The 25,014-nt window shown below is 41.4% G+C and overlaps 1 protein-coding gene and 1 long non-coding RNA gene across 3 annotated transcripts in view; one reads left to right on the forward strand and one right to left on the reverse strand.

Annotated features, from left to right (window-relative positions):
• etv4 (ETS variant transcription factor 4) overlaps positions 1-25,014 on the reverse strand; it is a 105,032-nt gene that overhangs the window by 68,957 nt on the left and 11,061 nt on the right. The window contains exons 2-5 of the mRNA XM_033035271.1: positions 16,232-16,343; positions 15,815-15,902; positions 15,667-15,714; positions 10,516-10,569 (exon numbers count right to left, since the gene is read on the reverse strand). Of these exons, the coding sequence (XP_032891162.1) occupies positions 10,516-10,569; positions 15,667-15,714; positions 15,815-15,902; positions 16,232-16,288 (247 nt within the window). The 5' untranslated portion in view covers positions 16,289-16,343. The remainder of the gene's footprint in view (positions 1-10,515; positions 10,570-15,666; positions 15,715-15,814; positions 15,903-16,231; positions 16,344-25,014) is intronic.
• On the forward strand, positions 16,486-20,106 carry LOC116982005. 2 transcript variants are annotated; one of them, XR_004414328.1, is made up of 4 exons: positions 16,486-16,741; positions 17,463-17,580; positions 17,738-17,990; positions 20,084-20,106. It is a non-coding gene; the product is annotated as an uncharacterized LOC116982005 (long non-coding RNA). The 2 variants fall into 2 exon arrangements; XR_004414327.1 differs by lacking the exon at positions 20,084-20,106 and having other exon boundaries at positions 17,738-18,816.

Raw genomic sequence — 25,014 nt, forward strand, 5'->3', positions numbered from 1 at the left:
AAAGGGGAAATCCTTTAGGACCGAGATGAGAAAAACATTTTTCACGCAGAGTGGCGAGTCTCTGGAACTCTCTGCCACAGAAGGTAGTTGAGGCCAGTTCATTGGCTATATTTAAGAGGGAGTTAGATGTGGCCCTTGTGGCAAAAGGGATCAGGGGGTATGGAGAGAAGGCAGGTACAGGATACTGAGTTGGATGATCAGCCATGATCATATTGAATGGCGGTGCAGGCTCGAAGGGCCGAATGGCCTACTCCTGCACCTATGTTTCTATGTATGAGAGGTTTGTCAGGGACTGTGGTTACCTCTGCATCTCCAGGATGGAGGGCAGGAAAGATGAGAACAATCAAAAGCAGTTAAAATGGTGGATCTCAAGTGATCAGAACGTGCCTAGGAAGGAACTGCAGATGCTGGTTACATCGGTGATAGACACAAAATGTTGGAGTAACAGCGGTATCTTTGGAGAGAAGGAATGGCTGATGTTTCAGATCGAGACCCTTCTTCAGATTGAGTCAGGGGAGAAACTAGAGATATGGAAGGGTACAAAGTGAATTTAAGGTGTGAAAAGGACAGATCAAAGCTGATGATGGTCAAGGAAATGTAGAATGGTTCATTACTGGCTGAGGGGAAGGTGACAACGAGCCATACAAAAAGTATATCAAATCAGGAGGACAGTGAAATTAGTCGAAGAAGTAGGGGGGGGGGGGACGTTACTTAGTTAGTTACTTAAACAACACTTCAGCAGTCTGCCACCGCACTGCCTTATTTACCAATGGTTGGTTAAAGAGAGTATGAATTTGTGTTCTTAAAATAAAATGGGTTCCTCAGATGAGACCGTGGATGAGATTTTTCGAGTTTCATTTGCTTGGTTTTTAAAATTGGAAAATATGCTCAGATTTATTGCAGCAACTAATTTGCCAGTTTTCCTGTTGCTGACAAAGAGGTTATTGGTGGACTGAATAAAAAGCAGCTCAGGAGGAGTGTCTTAAACGAAGAATTATTTTCCAAGCTGGCGGTCTCTTTCATTTAACAATGTAAACTGGCAAAATGACAGAGACAGCGGATAGAGTGGAGGGTCCACGATCAATGTCGTGTGCAGCAATGGCAAGTGGGGAGATGATTGGCCACAAACTACTTATACAATAATAATAATGTCTTTATTTATATAGCACATTTTTAGTCAACTTGCATTGACCCCAAAGTGCTTCACACAATTACTTCCATACAGACAGGCAAAGGTGGGTGAAGTGTCTTGCCCAAGGACACACACAGGCAAAGGTGGGTGAAGTGTCTTGCCCAAGGACACAACGACAGTATGCACTCCAAGCGGGATTCGAACCAGCTACCTTCTGGTTGCCAGCCGAACACTTAGCCCACTGTGCCATCTGTCGTCCTGGATACAAGGATATGAATACGAGACCAGTAATGTTCCTCAAATAGCTGGTAGACGCTTAGAGCTGCACAACACAGAAACCGCCATGCCAGCCAAGTTGGAAAACCAGGCTAATCCCATATGCCTGCATTATGCCCATAGCCCTCGAAACCATCCCCACCAATATATGACCAGAATGGTATTCACTTCAATAGCTTCCTCTGGCAGCTCATTCCAGATACGGACTATCCTCTGAGTGAAAAGGTTGCCAGAGATCCCTCTAAGTTCATTCTAGATATGGACTTTATCTGTGAAAAGTTGACTGTGAGGTCCTTCTTAAATCTCTTCCCTCTCAGTTTAAGGCTATGCCCCCTAATTTTAGAATCATCTACCCTGGGAAAAGGGCAACAGTAGCTAGGGCTGTGATCTTCTGTAAAATTATACTCTGATCAGTAAAGGAGTGCAGAAGACTAGAGATGTATGCGACTGATTCATGTATGCTTATTTGTTAGGAGTAATCCCGATCTGAACCAAGTATTTCTGAACAAACTGCTCAAATAAATCATCCCATTGCTAGAGGAATGAGGATCAGCAGAAACAATGCACAATCAGATTAGAGTCACAAGCCGTTGAGCTGTACAGTATGAAAGCAGGCCCTTCAGCCCATCTCATTCATGCCATCCAAGTTGGCAAACTGGGCTCGTCTAATTTGCCTGTGTTTGGCCCATAACCCTCTAAATCCTTATTATTCAATGGACTGGTACAAATGCCTTTTCAAAGACATAATTATATTGGCTTCTACAGTTTCCACTGGTAGCTCATTCCAGATACGGACTACGCTCCGAGTGAAAACGTTGCCCCTGCGGTTTCTTTTAACTCCCTTCTCTCTCACCTTAAGCCAATACCCTCTAGCTTTAGCACCCTCATCTCCCCGCGTGCAAACGATCCCCTTCATAGTGTGACAAAGCAACACATCAACGCAAGGTGAAATAAACACCAGGTTAGTCCACTTTTGTCTGAATCAATGGGCCTTACATCCGTACACCACAGCCCTCCCTACACATTAGGATGTTGACACAAGGCTACAAGTGAGGCCCTAAATAAACTGGTGCCTTTCCTAATTTGTTTTCCTTCTGCAGTCTTTGACACGGCAATGCATCTGGAACCCAGCACTGGAACTTTGAATGAATTAAGATGTTTCGAGTTAAAAATATAAAACTATGTTGACTATGTTGAGGGTTTAATGGAGCGTTAGAGTCGCTACTATATCGCCACTGCATTTAACCACCATTCAGATGCATGCCACAATCAAAAGCTCCATTCATAGTCTGACTGGAAGATATGCAAGCAGATTTGAAAACTGAATCAAACTATTCTGTTGTCCTTCTGTTGGGAGGTCAAAAAACCAAACTTATATCTGGACTTCAATACTATTCTGTGTAGGAAGAGACTGCAGATGCTGGTTTAAACTGAAGATAGACACAAAATCCTGGAGTAACTCAGCGGGACAGCCTCTGGAGAGAAGGAAATGGGTGATGTTTCGGGTCAAGACTGTTCTTCAGTCAGAGCTCTCTGATTGTGGTAGGATGGTTCAGTTGCCTAATAACTGTATATATATATATATATATATATATATACAGAGAATACAGATCTGACCTACTCAATGGTCTCAATGGAGGATGTGGAATCGGTATGGGTAGAGCTGCGAAACACTAAGGGGCAGGAAACGCTGGTGGGTGTTGTGTACAGGCCACCTAACAGTAGTAGTGAAGTTGGAGATGGTATCAAACAGGAAATTAGAAATGCGTGCGACAAAGGCAAAACCGTTATAATGGGTGACTTCAATCTACATATAGATTGGGTGAATCAAATTGGCAGGGGTGCTGAGGAAGAGGATTTCTTGGAATGTATGCGGGATAGTTATCTAAATCAACATGTAGAGGAACAAACGATAGAGCAGGCTATTTTAGACTGGGTATTGAGTAATGAGGAAGGGTTAGTTAGCAGTCTTGTTGTACGTGCCCCCTTGGGCAAGAGTGACCATAATATGGTTGAGTTCTTCATTAGGATGGAGAGTGACAAGGGTTGACGGTGGATATGCAATGGAAGACATTTAAAGACTGCATGGATGAACTACAAAAATTGTTCATCCCAGTTTGGCAAAAGAATAAATCAGGGAAGGTAGTGCATCGGGAAGGTAGAATTGTTCCCGATGTTGGGGAAGTCCAGGACAAGGGGTCACAGCTTAAGGATAAGGGGGAAATCCTTTAAAACCGAGATGAGAAAAACTTTTTTCACACAGAGAGTGGTGAATCTCTGGAACTCTCTGCCACAGAGGGTAGTTGAGGCCAGTTCATTGGCTATATTTAAGAGGGAGTTAGATGTGGCCCTTGTGGCTAAGGGGATCAGAGGGTATGGAGAGAAGGCAGGTACGGGATACTGAGTTGGATGATCAGCCATGATCATATTGAATGGCGGTGGAGGCTCGAAGGGCCGAATGGCCTACTCCTGCACCTAATTTCTATGTTTCTATATCCCTCATAAGGAAACCCTTTCATCCCCAGATTCAATCTAGTAATCCTCCTCTGTGCTCTTCTAAGCGACCCACACCTTTCTTTAAATAAGAGGACATTGTCCATCCATCGCAGGTGCTGTCTGCAACAGGTACAGGAACCATGGCCATCGGGTTCAAGAAATCTTCTTTCAAGCTCTTGAACACTACACAACACTAACTCTACCTTCTTCAGTCTGAAAGAAATGTAACCCATCCTTTTTCTCCAGAGATGCTGCCTGACCCACTGAGATACTCCAGCACTTTGTGTCTATCTTCGGTATAAACCAGCATCTGCAGTTCCTTTCTGCACACTAACTCTACCTCTGCAACTATGATTCTCTATGGACTGTGCCATACGGACTTCGGTTTCTGCACTATCATAGTGACCTAGTATTACAGTTAATTTATTATATTATTGATTATATATTACCTGTGTGACTCGTGCCTACAGTCCTGTCAGGCTGCAGCAAGAAATAATTTCATTGTTCTGTTGCTGGTACGTATGACAATTAAACAATCTTAACCCTTGAAAACTGCATAAAATACTTTTGGGTATTATCTAATCAAACCCCTTCTTTGTTGTCTACTTCTGTACTGTAGTCTTCATTCAATAAAATCCAACATTCCATTAATCTTCACAAATGCGACTCATACCTGCTTGAGCCTGAGGAAAATCCCAAAATGTTGTCTGTCCCAAATGCTGCCAAACCCGCTGAGTTCCCCGATGTCAGGGACACCCCTGTTTCTACAAGCACTGGTTGTCATTTATGTCATAACCTTTAAACAATATTCTACTTTTTTTTTTTAAACTGTTTCTTCCATAGTAGACAACCTCACATTTCCCCCATATTATGCACCATCTGCTACCTTTATACACACGACACACACAACACACACACACACTACCTGCCCATATTCCTTTGCAGGCTTTCTATAGTAGTTTCACAACTTTATATTGCAAATGATTTTTTTTCATTACTCCTGCATTCAGAGAACATGAAAGGACATTTATCTTGATCAAGAAATGGCCAGTTTGAGTTCGCACATGCAGACTGAATAGTTATTGCTCTGGACATTATATCAGTAAAATCACCTTTTGAGTACAGATTTCAATAATTTCATGATAAATTGAGTTGCACAATGGAAAAAGATCACAAATTAACCAAAAAGACCAGGGTCTCAAATTTACTTCTACTTTATAAAGACCGGGCTTCACATTCAAACTATGGCAGAAAGGACAACTTCAGATCCAATTTAAAAGCCAATTCCCTCGCTTGGTTAATCATCTGAAGTTCTTTGAGGCCGTGACTAAAGGAATAGATAAATGGGAACAGCAAGTGGTACGTTGGCCATTATTGCAAGACGTTGTTAGTGAAGGAGTAAAGAGGTCTCACGAACATTGCAAGTGAAACATCCCCTGGAGCTACATGTACAACTTTGATCTCCTTATCTAAATAAAGATAAACTTGCCGTCACGGGAGTTCCGAGTAAGAAGATTGGCTAATGGTTCCTGGGATGGTGGATTAGTTGTATGTGAAGGGATTAATTTGCAGAAGTTAGACGAATGAGAGACAGGTAATCTCAGACAGGTCTGAAGAATGGCCCTGGCCCGAAACATCATCTATCCATGTTCTCCAGGGAAGCTGCCTGACCTGCTGACTTACTCCAGCACTTTGTGTCCTTTTTTAAATTGTATTCCAAACTTACACAACTCAACACCTGGAAGCATGGAAGATTGATTCCTTGGCTGGGGAGTCTGGATTCAGAGGTTGCAGTTTCAGAATAAAAGGGTAAACTATTAAAATATAGATGAGAAGAAATGTCTTCACTCAAGGGAATGGTGAGTCTTTGCAATTCTCTGCACAACAACTAGAATGAATGTATTTGAATCTTAAAAACCAGCCCTGACCACCATAAACAAATCCCTGCCTATGTGACTACTGGGTTAGGATGGATGTAATGTCAAGTGTACTGCTCCCTGTTGCTCAAAGTGAAAGCTCACACAGACATAATGATTCCTAGGGCAAGGTACCCCTCGCTGAACGGAGCCAGCAATAAACTTTCAGGAGAGAAGGGGACAAAAGGAAAATAAACCAGTTAGAAAAATCAAGGTTTCTGTGACTGTTTGCACTTGACCGCCAAAGGTTGGAGGGGAGACATGTTAGAATTATAGAAACATAGAAAATAGGTGCAGGAGTAGGCCATTCGGCCCTTCGAGCCTGCACCGCCATTCAATATGATCATGGCTGATCATCCAACTCAGTATCCTGTACCTGCCTTCTCTCCATACCTTCTGATACCTTTAGCCACATCTAACTCCCTCTTAAATATAGCCAATGAATTGGCCTCAACTACCTTCTGTGGCATAGAAAGTTATGACACCACAGATAGGGTAAGCAGTCAGAACCTTTAACCCCCAGAGTGAAAATATCAAAGACGAGAGGAGTAGCTTTAGGGTGGCACGGTGGCACAGCTGTAGAGTTGCTGCCCTACAGTGCCAAAGACCCATGTTCAATCCTGACTGCAAATGCTCTCTCCATGGAGTTTGTACGTTCTCCCTGTAACCGCGTAGGTTTTCAACGGGTGCTCTGGTTTCCGCCCACACCCCAAAGGCGTACAGGTTTATAGGTGAATTGGCTTTGGTAAAAATTGTACATTATCCTTACTATGTAGGATAGTGCTAGTGTACGGGACGATTGCTGGTTTGTGTGGAATCGATGGGCCATAGGATCGGTTTCTGTGCTGTATCTCTAAAAGTCTAAAAGTTTAAAAAGTGAGATAGGCACATTTTAAAGGAGATGTGTGGAGCAAGTTTTTTTTATTATACAGAGGGTGATGGGCACCTGGGACACGTTACCAGGGGTGGTAGTGGAGGCAGGTGCAGTAGTGGCTTTTAAGAGGCTTTTAGATAGGCACATAGGAGGAGACTGGCTTAACTTGGCATTATGTTTGACACCGACATAGTGGGCCAAATGGCCAGTTTCTGTGCTGCCCCTTTTTATTGACTATAATACAGTGAATTGGTGGCAATAACACAACTTCAGCCTCGAATTGAAACGGCTCTTTATCTGAAGACTGCATGATTGCACAATGGTGCTTCAAAATCCACTCCTTGTGATATCCCCACTGTTTTATGAATTTCTGCAGCTCAGTCATTTCAGGCTTGTCCCAATGGAGCAGGAGCTTATGCTCCATGGAATGAAGGCTCGGCTCTAACCCTCTGCTTCACTAGCTTTCTGACATCACACCACACGGTAGCACTCAGTGGAAAACATACACTTTCCGGCAGAGCGAGAAATACAGTGGCAATTATACTGTGCCTTGCACAGATTCTCACAGTCAATGAAGAGTGGTTACTGTTGCAGTGAAGGTACAGAGCAGGAAAACATCATGTGCTCACACTGGATTTGTAAGATAACTGGAGAGCAAGGAGAGAAGACAGAGAGAGAGAGACACACACACACAGAAAGAGTGTAGGAAAGAACTGCAGATGCTGGTTTAAATCGAAGATAGACACAAAATGCTGGAATAACAGCATTTACTCCAGCATTTTGTGTCTATCGATTCAGAGAAAGAGACAGAGGGGGGAGAGGGGGAGATAGGGAGAGAGGGAGAGAGAGACAAAGAGACCGTGATTCAGAGGGACAGAGAGAGGCAGAGAGAGAGAGAGAGAGAAAGCAAGACATACAATGATAGCAGACATTCAATCACTTAATGTTCTACAATTGAAAATCAATTTTCTTTTCCCTGAATGAAATGTGCAAGTGGCTTCTCCTGAATGACTTACATCACTCTGGGAAGTCAACGATAAATATCCTCGAGTGAATTGTATCGGCACGCTCTCCCCCTCCCCAATCCCCGTCGAAGCACAGGACTTGCTTGTTCATCCCTTCCTCCCCCGACCCAAGGGCAGACCACGATGGTCCAGTCCCACTGCCCACCAAACCATTCAGCATCCGTCTTCATCCCCATTCATCTATTGAACACAGAGTCTGATCAGTCATCCCCACACCCTACCCACATAACAACATGCCCCAACCACTTACCCAGCCCCAGCAAAAAAAGACAAACCCCAACCATTTATCTCTTTATCCTTTCACCTAACCACTATGTTCAGTGCAGACATTTTAGCTAAAGGATCTCCTTCACTAATTTGAAAGTGTACGTTATTGCCACGTGTACCTAGGTACAGTGAAATGCTTTGTTTTTGCATACAAAGTACACAAAAGAATGGCCACAGAGGTGCAGACAAAGTTACAAAAAGTACTCTTTAAGTAACGTTGGTCCCATCTTCTCCCCCCCCCCCCCCCCACCATGCCGGGTCACCCTTGGTTCTCGGAGAATCCCCCGCACTGGGTCCCCCTTAGTTCTCAGCGGCTCCCCCACCCACGCCTGGTCCCCCTCAGTTATTTGATACGGATGTAAGATTATGTTAGCACACGATCCCATGGCAACCCTTTATTCATGCTGCGGCTTCAAGACTGGATGGAGAGTGGGGGCGAAGGAATAATCAATTAAAAAATGTGACTAGAAAATGAGTCTGTCATTATTGAAGCTCTCTTGCTTTGAGAGTGGGTCGGCTGCGAGGCTGAGCTTTCTAGCTTGTGCAGGCACTGTACGTTGTGCAACAACTCATTGCTCTAGTAAGTGCCACTCGTACATCTGTCAACTCTACATCACCAGTAAAAGAAACTAATGGCCATATAAGGAAGCACTTCCTGCCCGTAACGTCCTGTTGCAGCCAGCTCTTTACTGTTATAGATTACAACCAACCCATTCATAAAATGCAAGGGGCTGCCTGCTTTCACTTCACGGATCAGTGGTGGGGGAGGGGCGCCGTCTCACATGACAGGAAAGAATGCCCCCTGATGGGAGAAACCACCCGAGCAGACACAGGTTGGATTAGAGAGCGTTTTTGGGAGCAGTTGCACGGCAGAGAGGCTGCGGGCTTCAAATACGCAACATCGGTTACAATCCATAGTCTGTGGCAGTGTGTATAAAATCATGAGAGGAATAGATCGGGTAGATGCACAGTCTCTTGCCCAGAGTAGGTGAATCGAAGACCAGAGGCCATGGGTTTAAAGTGAAGGGGAAAAGATTTAATGGGAATCTGAGGGGTAACTTTTTCACACAAACATAGAAACATATAAAATAGGCGCAGGAGTAGGCCATTCGGCACTTCGAGCCTGCACCCCCATTCGACATGATCATGGCTGATCATCCAACTCAGTATCCCATCCTTGCCTTCTCTCCATACCCCATGATCCCTTTAGCCACAAGGGCCACATCTAACTCCCTCTTAAATATAGCCAATGAACTGGCCTCAACTACCTTCTGTGGCAGAGAATTCCACAAATTCACCACTCTCTGTGTAAAAAATGATTTTCTCATCTCGGTCCTAAAAGACTTCCCTCTTAAGGTTGGTGTGTGAATGGAACAAGCTGCCAGAGGAGGTAGTTGAGGTTGGGACTATCCTAACGTTTAAGAAGCAGTTAGACAGGCGCATGGATAGGACAGGTTTGGAGGGATATGGACCAAACGCAGGCAGGTGGGATGAGTGTAGCTGGGACATGTTGGCTGGTGTGAGCAAGTTGGGCCGAAGGGCCTGTTTCCACACTCTATGACTCTAAGCTCACTCGCATTTATAGGTGTTTTTACAACAGGGGCGTGCAGCTTCCATTGTGCTCCCTTGCCAAGTCCTTATCCCCCAAACAATCTAGACCCAATAAACTGCAGGTTTTACGATGGAGGAGTGACAACATATGGGGAAGGAGGCAATGTTGCTTTGTGGTGCAAATTATTCGTTCATTCAACAGTCCCAAATGTTCCTGATATTTTTTCACCCTCCGGCCATTCCCAGACGACAGGGTTGTGGTGGTAGCTACATGCCGGTCTATCGCAGGTACTGACCACCCCACCATCAAAAGGATCTACAGAGGTGCTGTTTCGTAAAGGCAGTTAATATCATCAATGACCCACATCATCTTGGCCACACTCTCATTCCACTCCTGCCAACGAGGGAGGAAGGTACAGGAGCCCGAAAACCATGATCTCCAAGTTTCCAAAACAGCTTCCTCCCAACAACCATCAGGCTCTTGAACACTACTCAACACTAACCCTAATTGTGCACTTCCATAGATGATCTTTGATTGCACTAAGGGCTTTTTTTTTTGCACTAATATTGTGATTATTCATTTATTCAATCTTTGTTTTTTATTACATATTATTTGGTACATGGATAGAAAATGTTTAGAGGGCTATGGGCCATTCGTGGGCAGATGGGACCAGTATAGATGAGACATCTTGGTCGGCATGAGAAAGTTGGTTTGAAGGGCCTGCTTCCACACTCTATCCGTGTGTATTGTGCTTACAGGCCTGTTAAGCAGCAGCAAGTAAGAACCTCATTGTCCCATTGCCGGTATATATGACAATTAAACATTATTGACTCTCTTGTGTATATAGTCCATGAGGAAGGAACTTTGGTCGTGTGAGTACGGGGAAGTGTTTGTTCGCTGCACAGCCTAATTCTCTGACGCACATTTCCTGAGGAGTGTTTTCCAAGTCAGTAAAGAGGATGAAGAGATTTACTTACAACTTTCACAGTGGTAATCCGGCACAAACTGCTCATCACTGTCTGGCACCTGAGCTGGAATATACGGAGGGAGATAAATGTTAGAATGTTGAATAAGCAACGAACACTTTCCATTCTAAGACATCATCTAGGTAAGAAGAAGTTATAAGATCCTTCCAGAGCCAGTAGTTGAGGCAGGTACAATAACAAAGATAGGTACATGGATAGGAAAGGTTGAGAGGGATATGGACCAAACGCGGGCAAAAGAAAACAGCAAAACACAAGCTCCAAACATTTCCCTCAAACATTTATCCCCAAACCTAACTAAAGCAGCGACCACAGTCGTTCATCATTTCCTCCACCAAAGCAGACCACCATCATTCATCCCCATTCTGCACCAAAGCAAGACCACCCATTATTTGTCCTGGCTCTGCTCCCATGGGACAAACAAGTTGAGCCGAAGGGCATGTTTCCATGCTGCATCTTCAGTGACTCTGAAGACTATGACTCTATCTTCAGCGCAACCATCACTGCAGTATTGGGCTCTGATGGTATGGGGTTTTAATCCGAGATAATCACAGCTGAGCCTGATCTCATCCCTTGATCAATAATTGCACAAATGGTTTTCAATAAGGGGCACCAGTGATCATGAAGGAAGAGACGCACAACTTTCAATCCTAGCTGATCTCAGATTCTTCACAATACAGAGCAAGATTATACTGGAGTCTTAGCCTTATTAATTGATTCATTCATCAGACATGGATCTGCCTTTACTGTCCGTTCCTGATTGCTCCTGAACTTACAAGACATTATATCAACCATGTTCATAACACAATGTGCTGGAGGAACGCAGCAGATCGGGGAGCATCTGTGGAGGGATTGGACAGACAACGTTTCGGGTTGGGACATTACTTCAGACTGATGGAGTAGGGGGGAGCATAGTGGAGGAGGGGTTAAGCCTGGCGAGTGATAGGTGGATGCAGGTGAGAAGGGCTTAATGCAGATGAGAGGGGCAGATGGGTGGAGTAAGTGATGGCTATAGATGAAAGAAGACAGATAAGGAAGGAAGAGGTGCAGTAGGAGGGATATGCGTGGAAGGGGATAAGGCGGAGGGGGAGGAGGGAGTGATAAGAGTGAAATATGGGACTTGCAGATGGGAGATGATGAGTCTGCATATAGACCAGTTTGGCAAATGTATTCCCAAAGGATATCAGTGAACGAAATGTGTTTTTTAAATAACTTTATGTCGTTTAATTACTGTTACAATCTATTTTTTTGATGAAAAACTAAATTTGTTAAATGACTCGAATTTAAGTACGCCAGCTGCCATGGTGGGACATAAAACTAATTTATATGGATCAAGGGTGCAGGCCTCCTCAATGTAATCCATTCAATTAACCCTTGATGTTCCCACACTTCCAGTAAACCAGACCAGTAAAAGTTACTGCACTCACTTACCGCGCAACTTTAAAATTGGATTCCTTAAACTGCTTAAAGAACCTATAGTTTAGTTTAGGGTAGACAAAAGTGCTGGAGGAACGCAGTGGGTGAGGCAGCATCTATAGAGCGAAGGAAATAGGCAACGTTTCGGGTCGAGACCCTTCTTCAGACTTAGTTTAGTTTAGTTTAGCTTAGAGATACAGTGCAGAAACAGGCCCATCGGCCCACCGACAGTGATCCCGTACACTAGCGCCGTCCTACACACTAGGGACAATTTACAAACTTTTACCGAAGCCAATTAACCTACAAACCTGTATGTTTTTGGAGATCCTTTTTTACATTTGTGAATAGAGCAACTATCTATATGTATAACTGTTATGGGTTAGGACCCTTCTTCAGTCTGAGGAAAGGTCCCTACACAAAACGTCACTTATCCGTGTTCTCCAGAGATGTGTAGGAAGGAAATGCAGATGCCGGTTTACACTGAAGATAGACATGAAATGCTGGAGTAACTCAGTGGGAGACAGGCCACATCTCTGGAGAGAAGGAATGGTTGAGACCCTTCTCCCGTGATGCTGTCTGACCTGCTGAGTTACTCCAGCACTTTGTCTCCTTCGGTCTAAAACAGCATCTGCAGTCCTTTGTTCCAACACCATTGTTATTAATTTTACAATATAACCTACAACTCATGATTGACCTTTCAAAACAAGACTAGTACAGGTCTCCAGTGTTCTTTTGGAGGTATTGTCCAGCGAGACCTGGCATTGTACGACTTAGTTTAGTTTAGAGAAACATCATGCAAAGAAATGGAGCATCAAGATCTGAAACAATCCAAAATTCAAAACTGATTCCTCTGTTGTAGTAGTGAGCCACTGTGTATGCTGTGATGGGAGACCTGTAATTAATGCTTTAAATTTTAGATAATTTTATTAACCCTATTACATGCTGTTCCAATGGAATGGTGGTCACTGTTTAAAATGCATAATGAAATATTATTGTTTGAAATGACTGCCCAAGAATTTGAATTTTTATAAATGAAATATTTAACTTAATGATCGGTGATGATATTTGACCACATGTAACATAAGTAATAACAAACCAAACTTTTTATATTCTACAGCTTGCCTTCTCCCGACCACCCCAGGTTTTTCTAACGCAAGACTCAAAGTGCAGCTCAGAGATATATCGAAAAATTATTATTGCATGTGGTAATGGCACACGTCTAATAAATATCTCATTTTAATTAAATTTGCCATCTGATTTTGAAATAACATTCAGTGATGGTGGCACACAAAAATGGTGAAATGCTATGAAACGTTTAGTTCTGGTGTGGTCTTGTGCACAATAACAAGCACATCATTGTGACATTCCAGCTAGGGAAACAAGCTCTGTGCTTTCCACGTTTCTGAATTGCTACGTCAGTTGAAGTCGATTTCTGCAGTCCGAGAAAATTTTTGCTCAAAATATTGGCAAAATATTTTATTTAGCATTCAATGAAGATCACACTATTCTAAGATCAGCCATGCTTATTTCCTCTGCAAGCAATACAGTAATCCCTTTCTAATATCTGACCATCAGGCATTAAGTGGAATAACATAATTTGGACCCTTTTAATTATATGATGTTGCATTTTTCTAAGTATACCAATAAAACAGATAAGCATTTAAAATTTGCAACATCCACATGAGAATGACTTGAACAATCATTAATAGCCTTTCACTTTTATCAAATATTAATTTGATAAACGGTTACAAAACTGAATTATTCTGCGATGATTTAAAAATCAACATGAAAATAAATTCACAAGGCAAATATGATCTTTCGATGAAAAATGAGATTAGAAAAAATAGCTACAAAAAAAAATGGATCATACCAGCTTGTACAAATAAAAGGTTTAAAAGAGATTGCAGAAATGGATAGTAGAAGTTAAGACATTTAACAAGAAATGCTCAGACTTCAAACTAAAGACCGACAATAATAAGATACAGAGCAAACCCATCTGCAATATTTAATAAACGACATATCCATGGTCAGATCAACTCGTCTCCAACTATGGTCTCAGAATCTAAAAGATCCTTTAAACCTTTCCCATATTTTCTATTTTGGGGAATTAAGGAATATTCTCATGCATTACACAGCATAAAGAAATTACATTACAAAAAAACATTACATAAAGAAATGAGGTATTGAAAGGTATCACTCCAATCTGAAGCCAAACAGCGAAGCAGCACCAGAGGAAAATAATCAGCTTCCAATTCCACTTTGACATGTACTTCCACCCATCTGCAGCTGAAAGCCTGGGTCTGGCTGGAGTCTATCTCCAGGGGTGCGGGCAGATCTCTGGTGCCTCACCCATTCCTCGTCTGTGAGCCAAAACAATAAGCATCCATGAGCTGTTGGACCACGGAGGGCAAGGGTGAACAAAACCTTCACCTGTCATGCACATGAGGACACTCTGACTTTCAACCCTACCTGGGCAGTGAGGCCATCTGTCCTGGAGGTCCACTGAGCACGGCTGGGAGGAGAGCAGTTGGATCACTGGGCTCATGCCGGCTCTTTGGAAGTCCTACCCACTTAATGCCAAGTCCCCAGACCTTTCCTTATTGGCATTTCTTATTCATTGTAAGGTTACAATCCAGCACACTTTCGGCCAATCTAATCCACGCCCACAATTCTTCCCATCCCATTTAACATGACTTTTTCCTTTGGCAAAGGAAATCACCGGAGTTGGCAACACAGCTACAGAAACACATCACCTCATTCCCTATCAATCACAATAGCCATGCATGTTTGTATTCATTCAAAACAAAACATCTGCAGGTAGAATTATTACAACTTTACAGAGAAAGGGTTGCAAACTAAACTGACAATCTGTTTCTTTCCAGATTCTGATTCAAACCTTTCATCTAGACTCGGATAAATGGAGAGGATTGAAAATGAATTAAAAAGATACTTAATCCTGAAGGTTGGTTTCACCAGTTGACTGACCCTGTATTTTATGTACTTGTGATTTTTGTGTTGCTGGTTTCACATTACAAACCAGACAAAGGATTAATAAGAGGGGACATTTGTTCTTCAGACACCCAACCTTCCAAAACAGTTCAAAGCCAAACTGAAACCAAGCTCCTGGTAAACTGGATCATTAAGTCCCCTGCACTAACGCACACTTTAATACAAAACGGACGGATCCAATGATTCAGAAACTCTCTGAAATTTCTAAGGGCAGAAATCAAACCTACGAGGAAATCGTCCTGTCGGGAGATGGATTCGATTTAACTCGAATCTTTTCCACATTCATTCAACACCCCATCCTCAAACAAAAAACATTCGCATATGTTTTCCATTAGTCATAAACAATGTTTATGTTTTTTTCAATTCTCGGTTATAAAATCTTGGCACCGATTTGAGAAGAGGTTTAAAAAAATCCCGTTTCACCTACAAGACTCTGGTCAGCAAAGTGATTTAACTAATATAAAATGTCTAAGTCTAATATAAAAGTCATTTGTATCAAAATAAAGCCGGCGGGTTGCAAGGAGCATGCCGACCAGCAATCAAACCCCGCCGATGTTTTGGATAGATTAAGAGGTGTCGTTTGACTGAACTATTAACCTTTGGTAAATAATGGACGGAGGAAGAGAGAACTGAGTAATTTAGTTTAAAAAAACATAATTACAACAGATCCCCGCATCAGAAACGGAGGGGGGGGGGGGGGGGGATAATATCTTAACTCACCTTCTGCAAGCCAAGCTTCTTGAAGTTGACTTAAATCTTGGAAGAGATCTGCAAAGGGCGGAAAGAATTTTCCAAATGTGAAAATAAGTAGATAAAGGATTAGAAGTAAACTTTTAAATTGTTTCGTTTAAGATTCGTGCAATGTTACCTTCTGTGTCCGGGGTTAAATCTCTGGCAATGTACCTCCTCTTCCTGGCGATAGCAGCCCGCTCCAGTATCCCAGGGTCGCGCACTTTCTACGATTGGAAATTTTAAGGAGCATTTTACCGGCTAGTCAACTTTACCTGTCTGTCCGATTCAACGATGCGACCACGGGTTCAGACAGTTGATATCCCCCTCCCTCCAATTTCTCCTGGATGCTTGTTAATTTCACGAACTTCATTGCAACTAAAGTTTGTGTTGTTAATAAACTGAATCATGTTACAGGCACACACACACACAGCAAGATCATGCAACTCAAATTAAACTTTCTTCTAAACTATCCGGATAATTTTTTTGGCCTCATTGTTTTGCAAAGCTCCCCCCTCCCTCTCTCTCGCCAGAATCTTTAAATGGCAGTACTTACATTTGGAAACGTGTAAGGCACTTGCTGATCCAAATAACTATCTATCCTGCGTTCCATTGTTAACCGTTCTGAGCATTTAGACGGGATTTAACAACAACAAACTCCGATCAGCCTGCGGGTGAATGGGTGGGGGTTGGGGGATTGGAGGGGAGGGAGAGAGAGAGAGAGATCATGAATGAACGAATGAGGCATGCATAAATAATAAGCTTCATTCACAAAAAAAAAGCCCAAGACAGCCCACAGGCAATGAGCGGCTGCCCGCCAACAGCAGCAGACTCTTAAAGCGTGGATGCACCCATTTAAAGGCGGAGATTTGGTCCCACTCGCACTCGGCGGTTTACCTTTCCTTTTTTTTAAATTTGAGGATGTTGTGAATTAACCGCTGATTTTTTTTTTGGGGGGTGGGGGAGTGATTTAATTGTTGGAAATGACGAAATTGCAGAAGCCGGTGAAAACAAACATCTTCCATTTTAGACAATGTTTGCAAGTGTATAGGGTCTGTTCGTGAAGGTGAGTGTCTCAGTGAATCTGTGAAGTGCATTGTTGCATCCATGGTGCGAGAGTGTGTGTGGCAGTTTTGCTAAACTGATGCAGATCAGAGATGATGATCGCGTGTTCACACTCCAGCCTAACTGTTGCCGAATGTAATGCAAGCTGAGGCATTCTGCCCTACACACGCAAGGATGGAGACCGGCAGCAACACTAGTGAATGATTACTGTATATGCCATGAGGAAATAATAAATGGAATGTGAATGAGTAATCTCGAGCTCCTATCAAAGACTCCAAGAGAGGACTTCACTTAGGATATGTTGTTAAAAAGAAAATATTTGTTTTTCAATAAAACTATTGAGATATCTGAAAAATCCATGTGATGTACTTTTAGGGCATTAAATCTCTCTTCCTGACCCCTTCTTTCCCTTCAATAACCATCAAATTGTATGTTGCAACAGAATATTTCGTAAACGTGGTGACATATTTTTGGGATTCCCCAAAGCTGAGAAAGCTGCTATTGTACAGGGAAGTTAATTTGCTTGTGTTAACACTTCAGGCATGTTGAGCTGAATTTGAAATATTAACGCTTTACATTAGAGGTTGGCTGACCATCTAAACATTGACATGATTTCTTGCCTTTGTTTTGAAGCCTAAAGAAAGACCCCATTTTACCGGCAATTAAATTCAGGAATTGTGCCTGTAATTTATTTCAGAATAAGGAAGTGGTTTGCTTATCAGGTGATCTTTTGCAAAAGCCCGTTTATGAAAATAATTGATCTCAATTAAGTGTCTATTAGTTCAGGCAAAGGAAAATTGATGCCAATAGAAGTATCATCAATGAAATAAACGCACAAAGGTATCATAGGTATCTTCAATAACTGTAAAGTAACAAAGAGCAAGCAATTGTGTATTAAAAATTCATTGAAATCAAAATATTTGTACGTCAAATTCATTACAAATTTACAGTAAAAGAATTGCAAATAAGATGGGGTATTTCTTTACTTCCTTTCCAGAAACATTTAGATCCTTTCAACCAGACCTAAAATAAATAGAGAGGATTAGAAATGAAATGAAAAATTACATAAGCCGGAAGGTTGGTTTCACGAGTTGTCTGAACCTGTATTTTATGTACTCTTGATTTTTGTGTTGCTGGTTTCAGATTACAAACCAGACAAAGGATTAATAAGAGGGGACACTTGTCCTTTAGACACCCAGCCTTCCAAAACAGTTCAAAGCCAAACTGAAATGAAATATACGCATAAACGTGTAAGTATCTTCAATAAAATAAAATATATAGATGACAGCCTTTTTACATCTTGTTTTAACCCCCTAGGATAAGACTTTATGGCACTTTCTTTAAACGATAGACCATTTCATACAGGATATATGGATCGACTAGCAGTTGTTTGTTTCCAATGATTATTTCTGAAATATGGTCTTCCCATGACTCAATTGTTTTCTGACCCAATCTACATACATTGTAAGTGACTGTAGCATTTGAGATGCCTCATATCGTGCAGCAATACATTTATATCAGTGTTAATTATATAATCCTTACCACAATGTCCATTTCCTGTAAATAGATGTTGATTATTGCTCGCTAACACTACATCGCATGTATCCATATTTAGCCACCACCAGGTTCAAGGTCTATGCATCATATTCACCATGATTAACTTCTTAAACGGCAACCTTTAAGATTATCACCATGTGGTATTAAAAACCCAACATATATCATGTGTTTAGTCAAAAAGTACATGTCAATAGGAGCAGTGGAATTCATATGTCTATGTGACTCAGTGGCAGAAATGGGTGAATGAATCAACAGCCGTAAGAAGAAATGTAGAAATAAACAATATTACAGCTCAAAGTAAAATTATTAAAATTGGGAAGGATTTAATTAATTTAAGGTGCTTTTATCAATGTGAAATAATTTGATCTACTGAGATGAACTGTTGATCAACCACATGGTGGGCTAATAAGTATCTTCTTGAAAATTATCTTATGATAGGATTAAATACATTGCTCTCCAGGTTCCTTACATTGAGGGAATGGTTTGAAGTGGCACCTTTTAGTACAAGTAAAGCTGAACACTGAGGGGAACTGAACGTAGAGAATATATGAGAGTGCCCAACAACTGGCATCGTATAGGTGACATTAAAATGGCATTAAATATTATGTTTGAGTTGTGCAACAATTATATACCTTCAAATATTTGAGCAGCTGATACACACTTGTTTTGTGATTTGCTTCTTTGAAGAAAATTGGGGTGATTTGTCATGAGAAAGTGGTTAGAAATAAGATGTATAAATAATATTGTATCTGAAAAAAATCTCACAAAAATATAAATTTGAAACAGTTCCAAAATCATTAATTAAAGCCATGTGACATCCTGTTATGAAATACCCATTTATAATTCATCATCCAGAGAAGTCGCAAACAATTAATGAAAAATAAAGAAAATAGAGAAACAAAGAAATAGTGATATAGCTTAAAAAGCCCCGGAGATATTCATGGGTGAATATTTGAGATGTCTGAGTTAGGGTCCCTATCAGAAACATTGTTTGTCCATTTCCTCCTCAGATGTTGAGCACCTCCAGCACTTTTGTGTTTTGCTCAAGATTCCAGCATTTGCAGTTTCATGTGTCTCCATGTTTTATGATGTCATTCAACCTAATCACGTTAACTCCATCATTAAAATTACGCCCAAGATTTTAATCACTTGACTATATGAATATTTTGCAAGCTAATAACACCACATAACAGTCTTTTCCAAAATTGCCTGTCTAAGATGTAATTTTCACTCTGGGAATGGACAAAACATATTCAAGCCTGTAAATACGAATGCTTTTTCTATTATTTATGCATCCTTGGTCAATAGACTTTGCTGGCGATGCCAGCATTTATTGTCCATTTCATCTGCCCGCCTCCTGAACTGTGGATGCAGTCAAAAATCAACTACATTTTGTTTGAATAAGAGAAGAATATTGCACTGAAGTTTGATGTCCCTTGGCCAAATCATTTGCTAGAAAACCAGACTGTTGATGGCCACTAGAGTTGCAGATCCAGTTATATAAATGTCCAGAAAATCTTGAGCTTCCTGTAATGGATATCTGATTGACAACACCAGTTTTGTCCTCCAATGTTAAATTAGAATTTATCTCTGATATGCTTATGACAGAAAAATAATTAAGCATGCGAAGGTTGAAAGTTATCACGATGGAGGAATTTATTCAGCCAAGCTTACATTCAAGTGTCCAAGTCATGAAGTGTCAGAGTTGCTTGAAGTATTCATTCACACTAGTTCTATGTTATCCCCCTTTCTCATCCACTTTCCTCACACTCGGGGTTATTTTCAGAGGCCAATTAATCTATAAATCCTCACGTCTTTGGGATGTGGGAGGAAACTGGAGCACCGGGAGAAAACCCACGCGGTCACAGAGAGAACGTGCAAACTCCATACAGACAGCACCCAAAGTCAGGATTGAACCTGGGTCTTTGGCACTGTGAGGCAGCACCGCTGCCAGCTGCACCAATGTGCTGCATTATCATTGCTATGGTGAACCATGAGGAAGAAATTATTTTAGTACCAAAACAGTATGAGTTAAGAAATTTTATTCTTAATATACAAAACGTGGCCGAAACTAAAGTGGGAACAAAGTAGCAAATAAATGATTATTTTCCACCACCTATACACTCAAAACAACATGAGCAAAATGACTGATGAAGCTTATTTCATCTAACGTTAAATTAATGCCTTTGGGGTAAAAAGTTGTGATGGATGCCCGATAATTGAGAAAGCCAAAGACAAATGGCTGTGGATGAAAGGTCCTTATCTCTCAGAGATAAGGATGTTGATCTATAAGGTACTAAGCAAGTGGCCCAAGTGCACTTCAAGTAGATATACCTTTTGCTAAGTTTCAGCTTCCAGGCAATTACAATCATTAGTCTCATCTCACTCTATTTAAAATAATAGCAATGGCTATTATAAGAATAGACAAAGATCAATTTACGATGATAAAGTAGATAAATAAACAGCACTTAGTAAGGAAAGATCTTGCCGCATCAACTTCCTTATATTTTGGGGGAAGTGTTATCATAAAAGAAACATGCACAAGCTTCTGGTGCAGAATGACTAGAACTTCCAAGAACTATTTGACTTCATTCTTGCTAACAAAAAACCCCATGATATCATCTGACAAAGCACAGTCAGAATTCGAGGCCAACTTAATAATGGGTAAGAAATTAGTAGGAAGTTGAAGATACTCATACTTACTTTATTAGCCATTTTGCAACATACGAGGAATTTGATTTGCCATACAGTCATATTAATAAAGAGCAACAGAACACACAAAATATATTTTAACATAAACATTCTCCACGGTGACACAGTGATATTTTGGGGGGAAATTATACAGGGAAGGAAAACGGATTCCTCGAAGATCAGTGATAGGACCTGAGGCACATCGCCGATTTGAGGTCAGAAACTTAAAAGCAAAATAGTGAAAATATCAATTTAGCAAAATAATCTTTGAAAGTAGCACCACACTAGGCATGGTGGGTATCATTTCTTATCAAATTGGTTAATTAATTGATGGAAAGATACATACACAGCCTTCGAGCCCACACTAGTTCATAGTCATAGAGTCATACGACGTGGAAACAGGCCCTTCAGCCCAACTTGCATACACCGACCGACATGTCCCATCTGCACTAGTCCCGTCTGCCTGCATAGGGCCCATATCCTTCTAAACCTGTCGTATCCATGTACCTATCTAAATGTTTCTTATATCATTGCTATAGTCCCTGCCTCAACTACCTCCTCTGGCAGCTCGTTCCATACACCCACCTTCCTTCGTGTGAAAAGCCCCACAGATTCCTATTAAATTGTTCCCCTTTCTTCTTAAACCTTTCCTCTGGTTCTCGATTCCCCTACTCTGGGCAAGAGACTCTGTGCTTCTACCCGATCTATTCCTCTCATGATTTTATGCACCACCATAAGATCACACCTCATCCAGGGAATAGAGTCCCAGCCTGCTCAACCTCTCCCTATAACTCAGACCCTCGAGTCCTGGCAACATCCTCGTAATGGTATCTCACACCCTACACACTCGGGGGAATACATTGGCCACTTTAACTTACAAACCGCACATCTCTGGGATTGGCTCCTTGATCACATGTCTGGTACTGTGAGGCCGCAACTCTGCCAGCTGAACTGTGCTACTCAATGACACAGAAACTACCAAAACAATTGAAGTAAATACTTAAGTGGATGGAACAATGGTGAGTGGAAATTGTCGTATTGCTAATTGCAAATAATATGCGCATGCAAGCAAGAAATTGGACTAAAGTTTCTCCGTAAGTAGAATGTAAAAAGGATCGAAACAAATGCACTGGCCAACATTTTCATCTACTGTGTAACTGTGATTCACAAAGTAAATAAGCTTTTAAACTAGAGAGCAAAATTTGTGTAGCATTTCACATGAGGTTATGTTCAAAATGACCGGTGTTCAGAGGGTGCACTCAGGCCCCGGAGGCAGTTCAACATACCATGAATCTGATCCCCTGCCCCCAAGGAGTGAAATATGAGGAATGGCTATCAGATTCCATTTTTTCCCCTGCCTCGAGCAGTAAATAAGATAGAAGAAGCTTGATAATAAAAAAACAAAACAGAAAATTGCTTCACTTGATATCGGGAGAAAGATAAAAGGAAATAAAAGTTTTAAACTATTACGATGATGGAAATAAGGATGTACGTTATGTATCGACCTGGCAGTGAGGCTACGGGCAGGTAACGGAGGTGAACACTGTTCAGCTATTCAAGCCAACTTTGGATGTTCCAGTGGAGATACTGTATGGTCTTTCTGGAAATGTAAAGCAAGAGTGGCTATCCTCCTTCATATATACTGTGATTTTGTTATGCATCAATTGAATGTGCAGCGGTTCTGCCAAACATGCAAATAATAAAACATAATCCCTTTGTCAATAAGAGTGGAGCTTTAAAATACAATTTTTATAAATCGCTCCTGGAAAGACTGTCCTCCTCCCAAAGGAAATCCACGACCTTTCGAAACCGGTCAAACGTCAGTGGTGCCACAGTGGGAGTTTGGCTTTGGACTGACGCCAACATTGGTCTTTCATAATGTTGCTATCGGGAAAACAGGAATCACCAGAATAGAGATGTGATCTTTTTCCTCATTGCGATTGTTTCTGGGCAGTTATGTAACTGCATTCTGAGGTCTGACTTGTGCGATTATAATGTGTAGGAAGGAACTGCAGATGCTGGTTTACTCCGAAGATAGACACAAAAGCCTAGAGTAACTCAGCGGGTCAGGCAGCATCTCTGGAGAAAAGGAATCGGTGACATTTTGGGTCGAAGGCTGAAGAGTGAAACCACTCTGAGGAACGATCTCGACCCGAAAAGTCACCTATTCCTTTTCACCAGACATGTTGCTCGAGTCTGAAGAAGGGTTTCGGCCCGAAACGTCGCCTATTTCCTTCGCTCCATAGATGCTGCTGCACCCGCTGAGTTCCTCCAGCAATTTTGTGTACCTTCGATATTCCAGCATCTGCAGTTCCCTTTTGAACATGTTGCTTGACCTGCTGAGTTACTCCAGCATTTTGTGTCTACCTTGTGCAATTATAATCTGCTTTCTGGAATGAGCGCTAACAAAGAGGTAACAACAACTAGTTATTAAAGACATAGAGGAAGCGAGACTCCCAAATGCCTCAGGGATTGTTATATATAGAGGAAAATGTGATGTAAAGGTTCCCCTGGCCAATGCCATGCAGTTCTTCTGTGGTAGGTGTAACTTATGGGTTTAACTTGACAATGGAGACTAAGTTACAATCATAGAAAACAATCAAGTACATGCTAATTCCCACAGCACATTGCTAAAACAAATACACTGTTTAAATGCACTGTTCATCTTCCATTGTCTGAGCTCCAGTTATCTGATTTCCTCCCTATATACGCAGCCATTTTCACCATAGAATCTTCTTTGAAAATTTACCTCCTACCACCAGTCACACCTCCTACCTGAAAATCATCAGCTTAATTTCCTTATCATTGCCTGCTTTGATCCGTGGTTTTCACACTTTACCCTTCCTTATCTCTAGACTGCCTCTCCCATGACTCCCAGTCTAAAGAATGGTCTCGGCCCAAAACGTTACCCATTCCTTCTCCCCAGAGATGCTGCTTCCCGGTGAGTTACTCTGACATTTTGTGTCTAGCCTCAGACTAAATGCAGTTAATGGAATTTGTGTCTACTTGTCTTCAAAAGACCCAAGATCGCTAACTTGTCTGTTATTCACCAGTTTACTTTATTGGAGGGATGTATCTCATTTACTGCGGTAAATATTTTTATATAGCATTCCTGACATAATTGATGTCCCAAGATACAACTCAATTCCTAAGGAATAACGAAATCCTATAACTTAGAATTCATTTTTTTTAATGGCTTTCCTTGCTAATTTTAATGGTGCTCTGCAAGAATATAAACAAAAATGTTCAAGGGATTTATTAAAGAACATAATTGCTGGACCACGATGGGTTCAGATGAAGCGAAGCCCAGAATTATCCGATCTCATTTCCATCATCAAACCATTACATTGTTGATCAGTCATTTCTCCACTTAACTACCTGTTAATACCTTCAGTGTAAAGAATAGTACTTGACTAGTTATATTAAATTTGCCGATTCCTCCCTTATTAGAGAGTTCTAGCAATAAGGAGAGGTTTGTCCTGTTCTACATTCTCTGATCAGAATCTCATATTTCTGATCCACTGTCTTGCAGGCAAGCAACATGCAAACATATTGTTTGGAATTTATATTATGTTAGCCATTGACTTCTGTAATAACCCCTCATTTTTACAAAGATTTACAAGTAAAATTGTCTAAAATATACACAAAAAATGCTGGAGTAACTCAGCTGGTCAGCCAGCATCTCTGGAGAAAATTTTCTGTGTTTTTTTTTGATGAAAATTTAAAAAAAACTTTACAGGAGGCTTTCTCTATAGATGCTGCCTGACCCACTGAGTTACTCCAGCATTTTGTGTCTATCTTCGGTGTAAACCAGCATCTGCAGTTCCTTCCTACACATATTGTCTAAAATATGGTTGCTACATGCGATATTGGTATCCCATTAGAGGACAACAGGATCCCACTTAATGCTGATGTTAAGGCACCAACATTAACCATGACACCAATCACAGCAAGCCTCTCGTAAAACAGAACTCAACCCTCTTGATGGTAGACAAAAATGCTGGAGAAACTCAGCAGGTGAGACAG

Source organism: Amblyraja radiata, chromosome 16, assembly GCF_010909765.2.
Source record: "Amblyraja radiata isolate CabotCenter1 chromosome 16, sAmbRad1.1.pri, whole genome shotgun sequence".
Lineage (NCBI taxonomy): Eukaryota > Metazoa > Chordata > Chondrichthyes > Rajiformes > Rajidae > Amblyraja > Amblyraja radiata.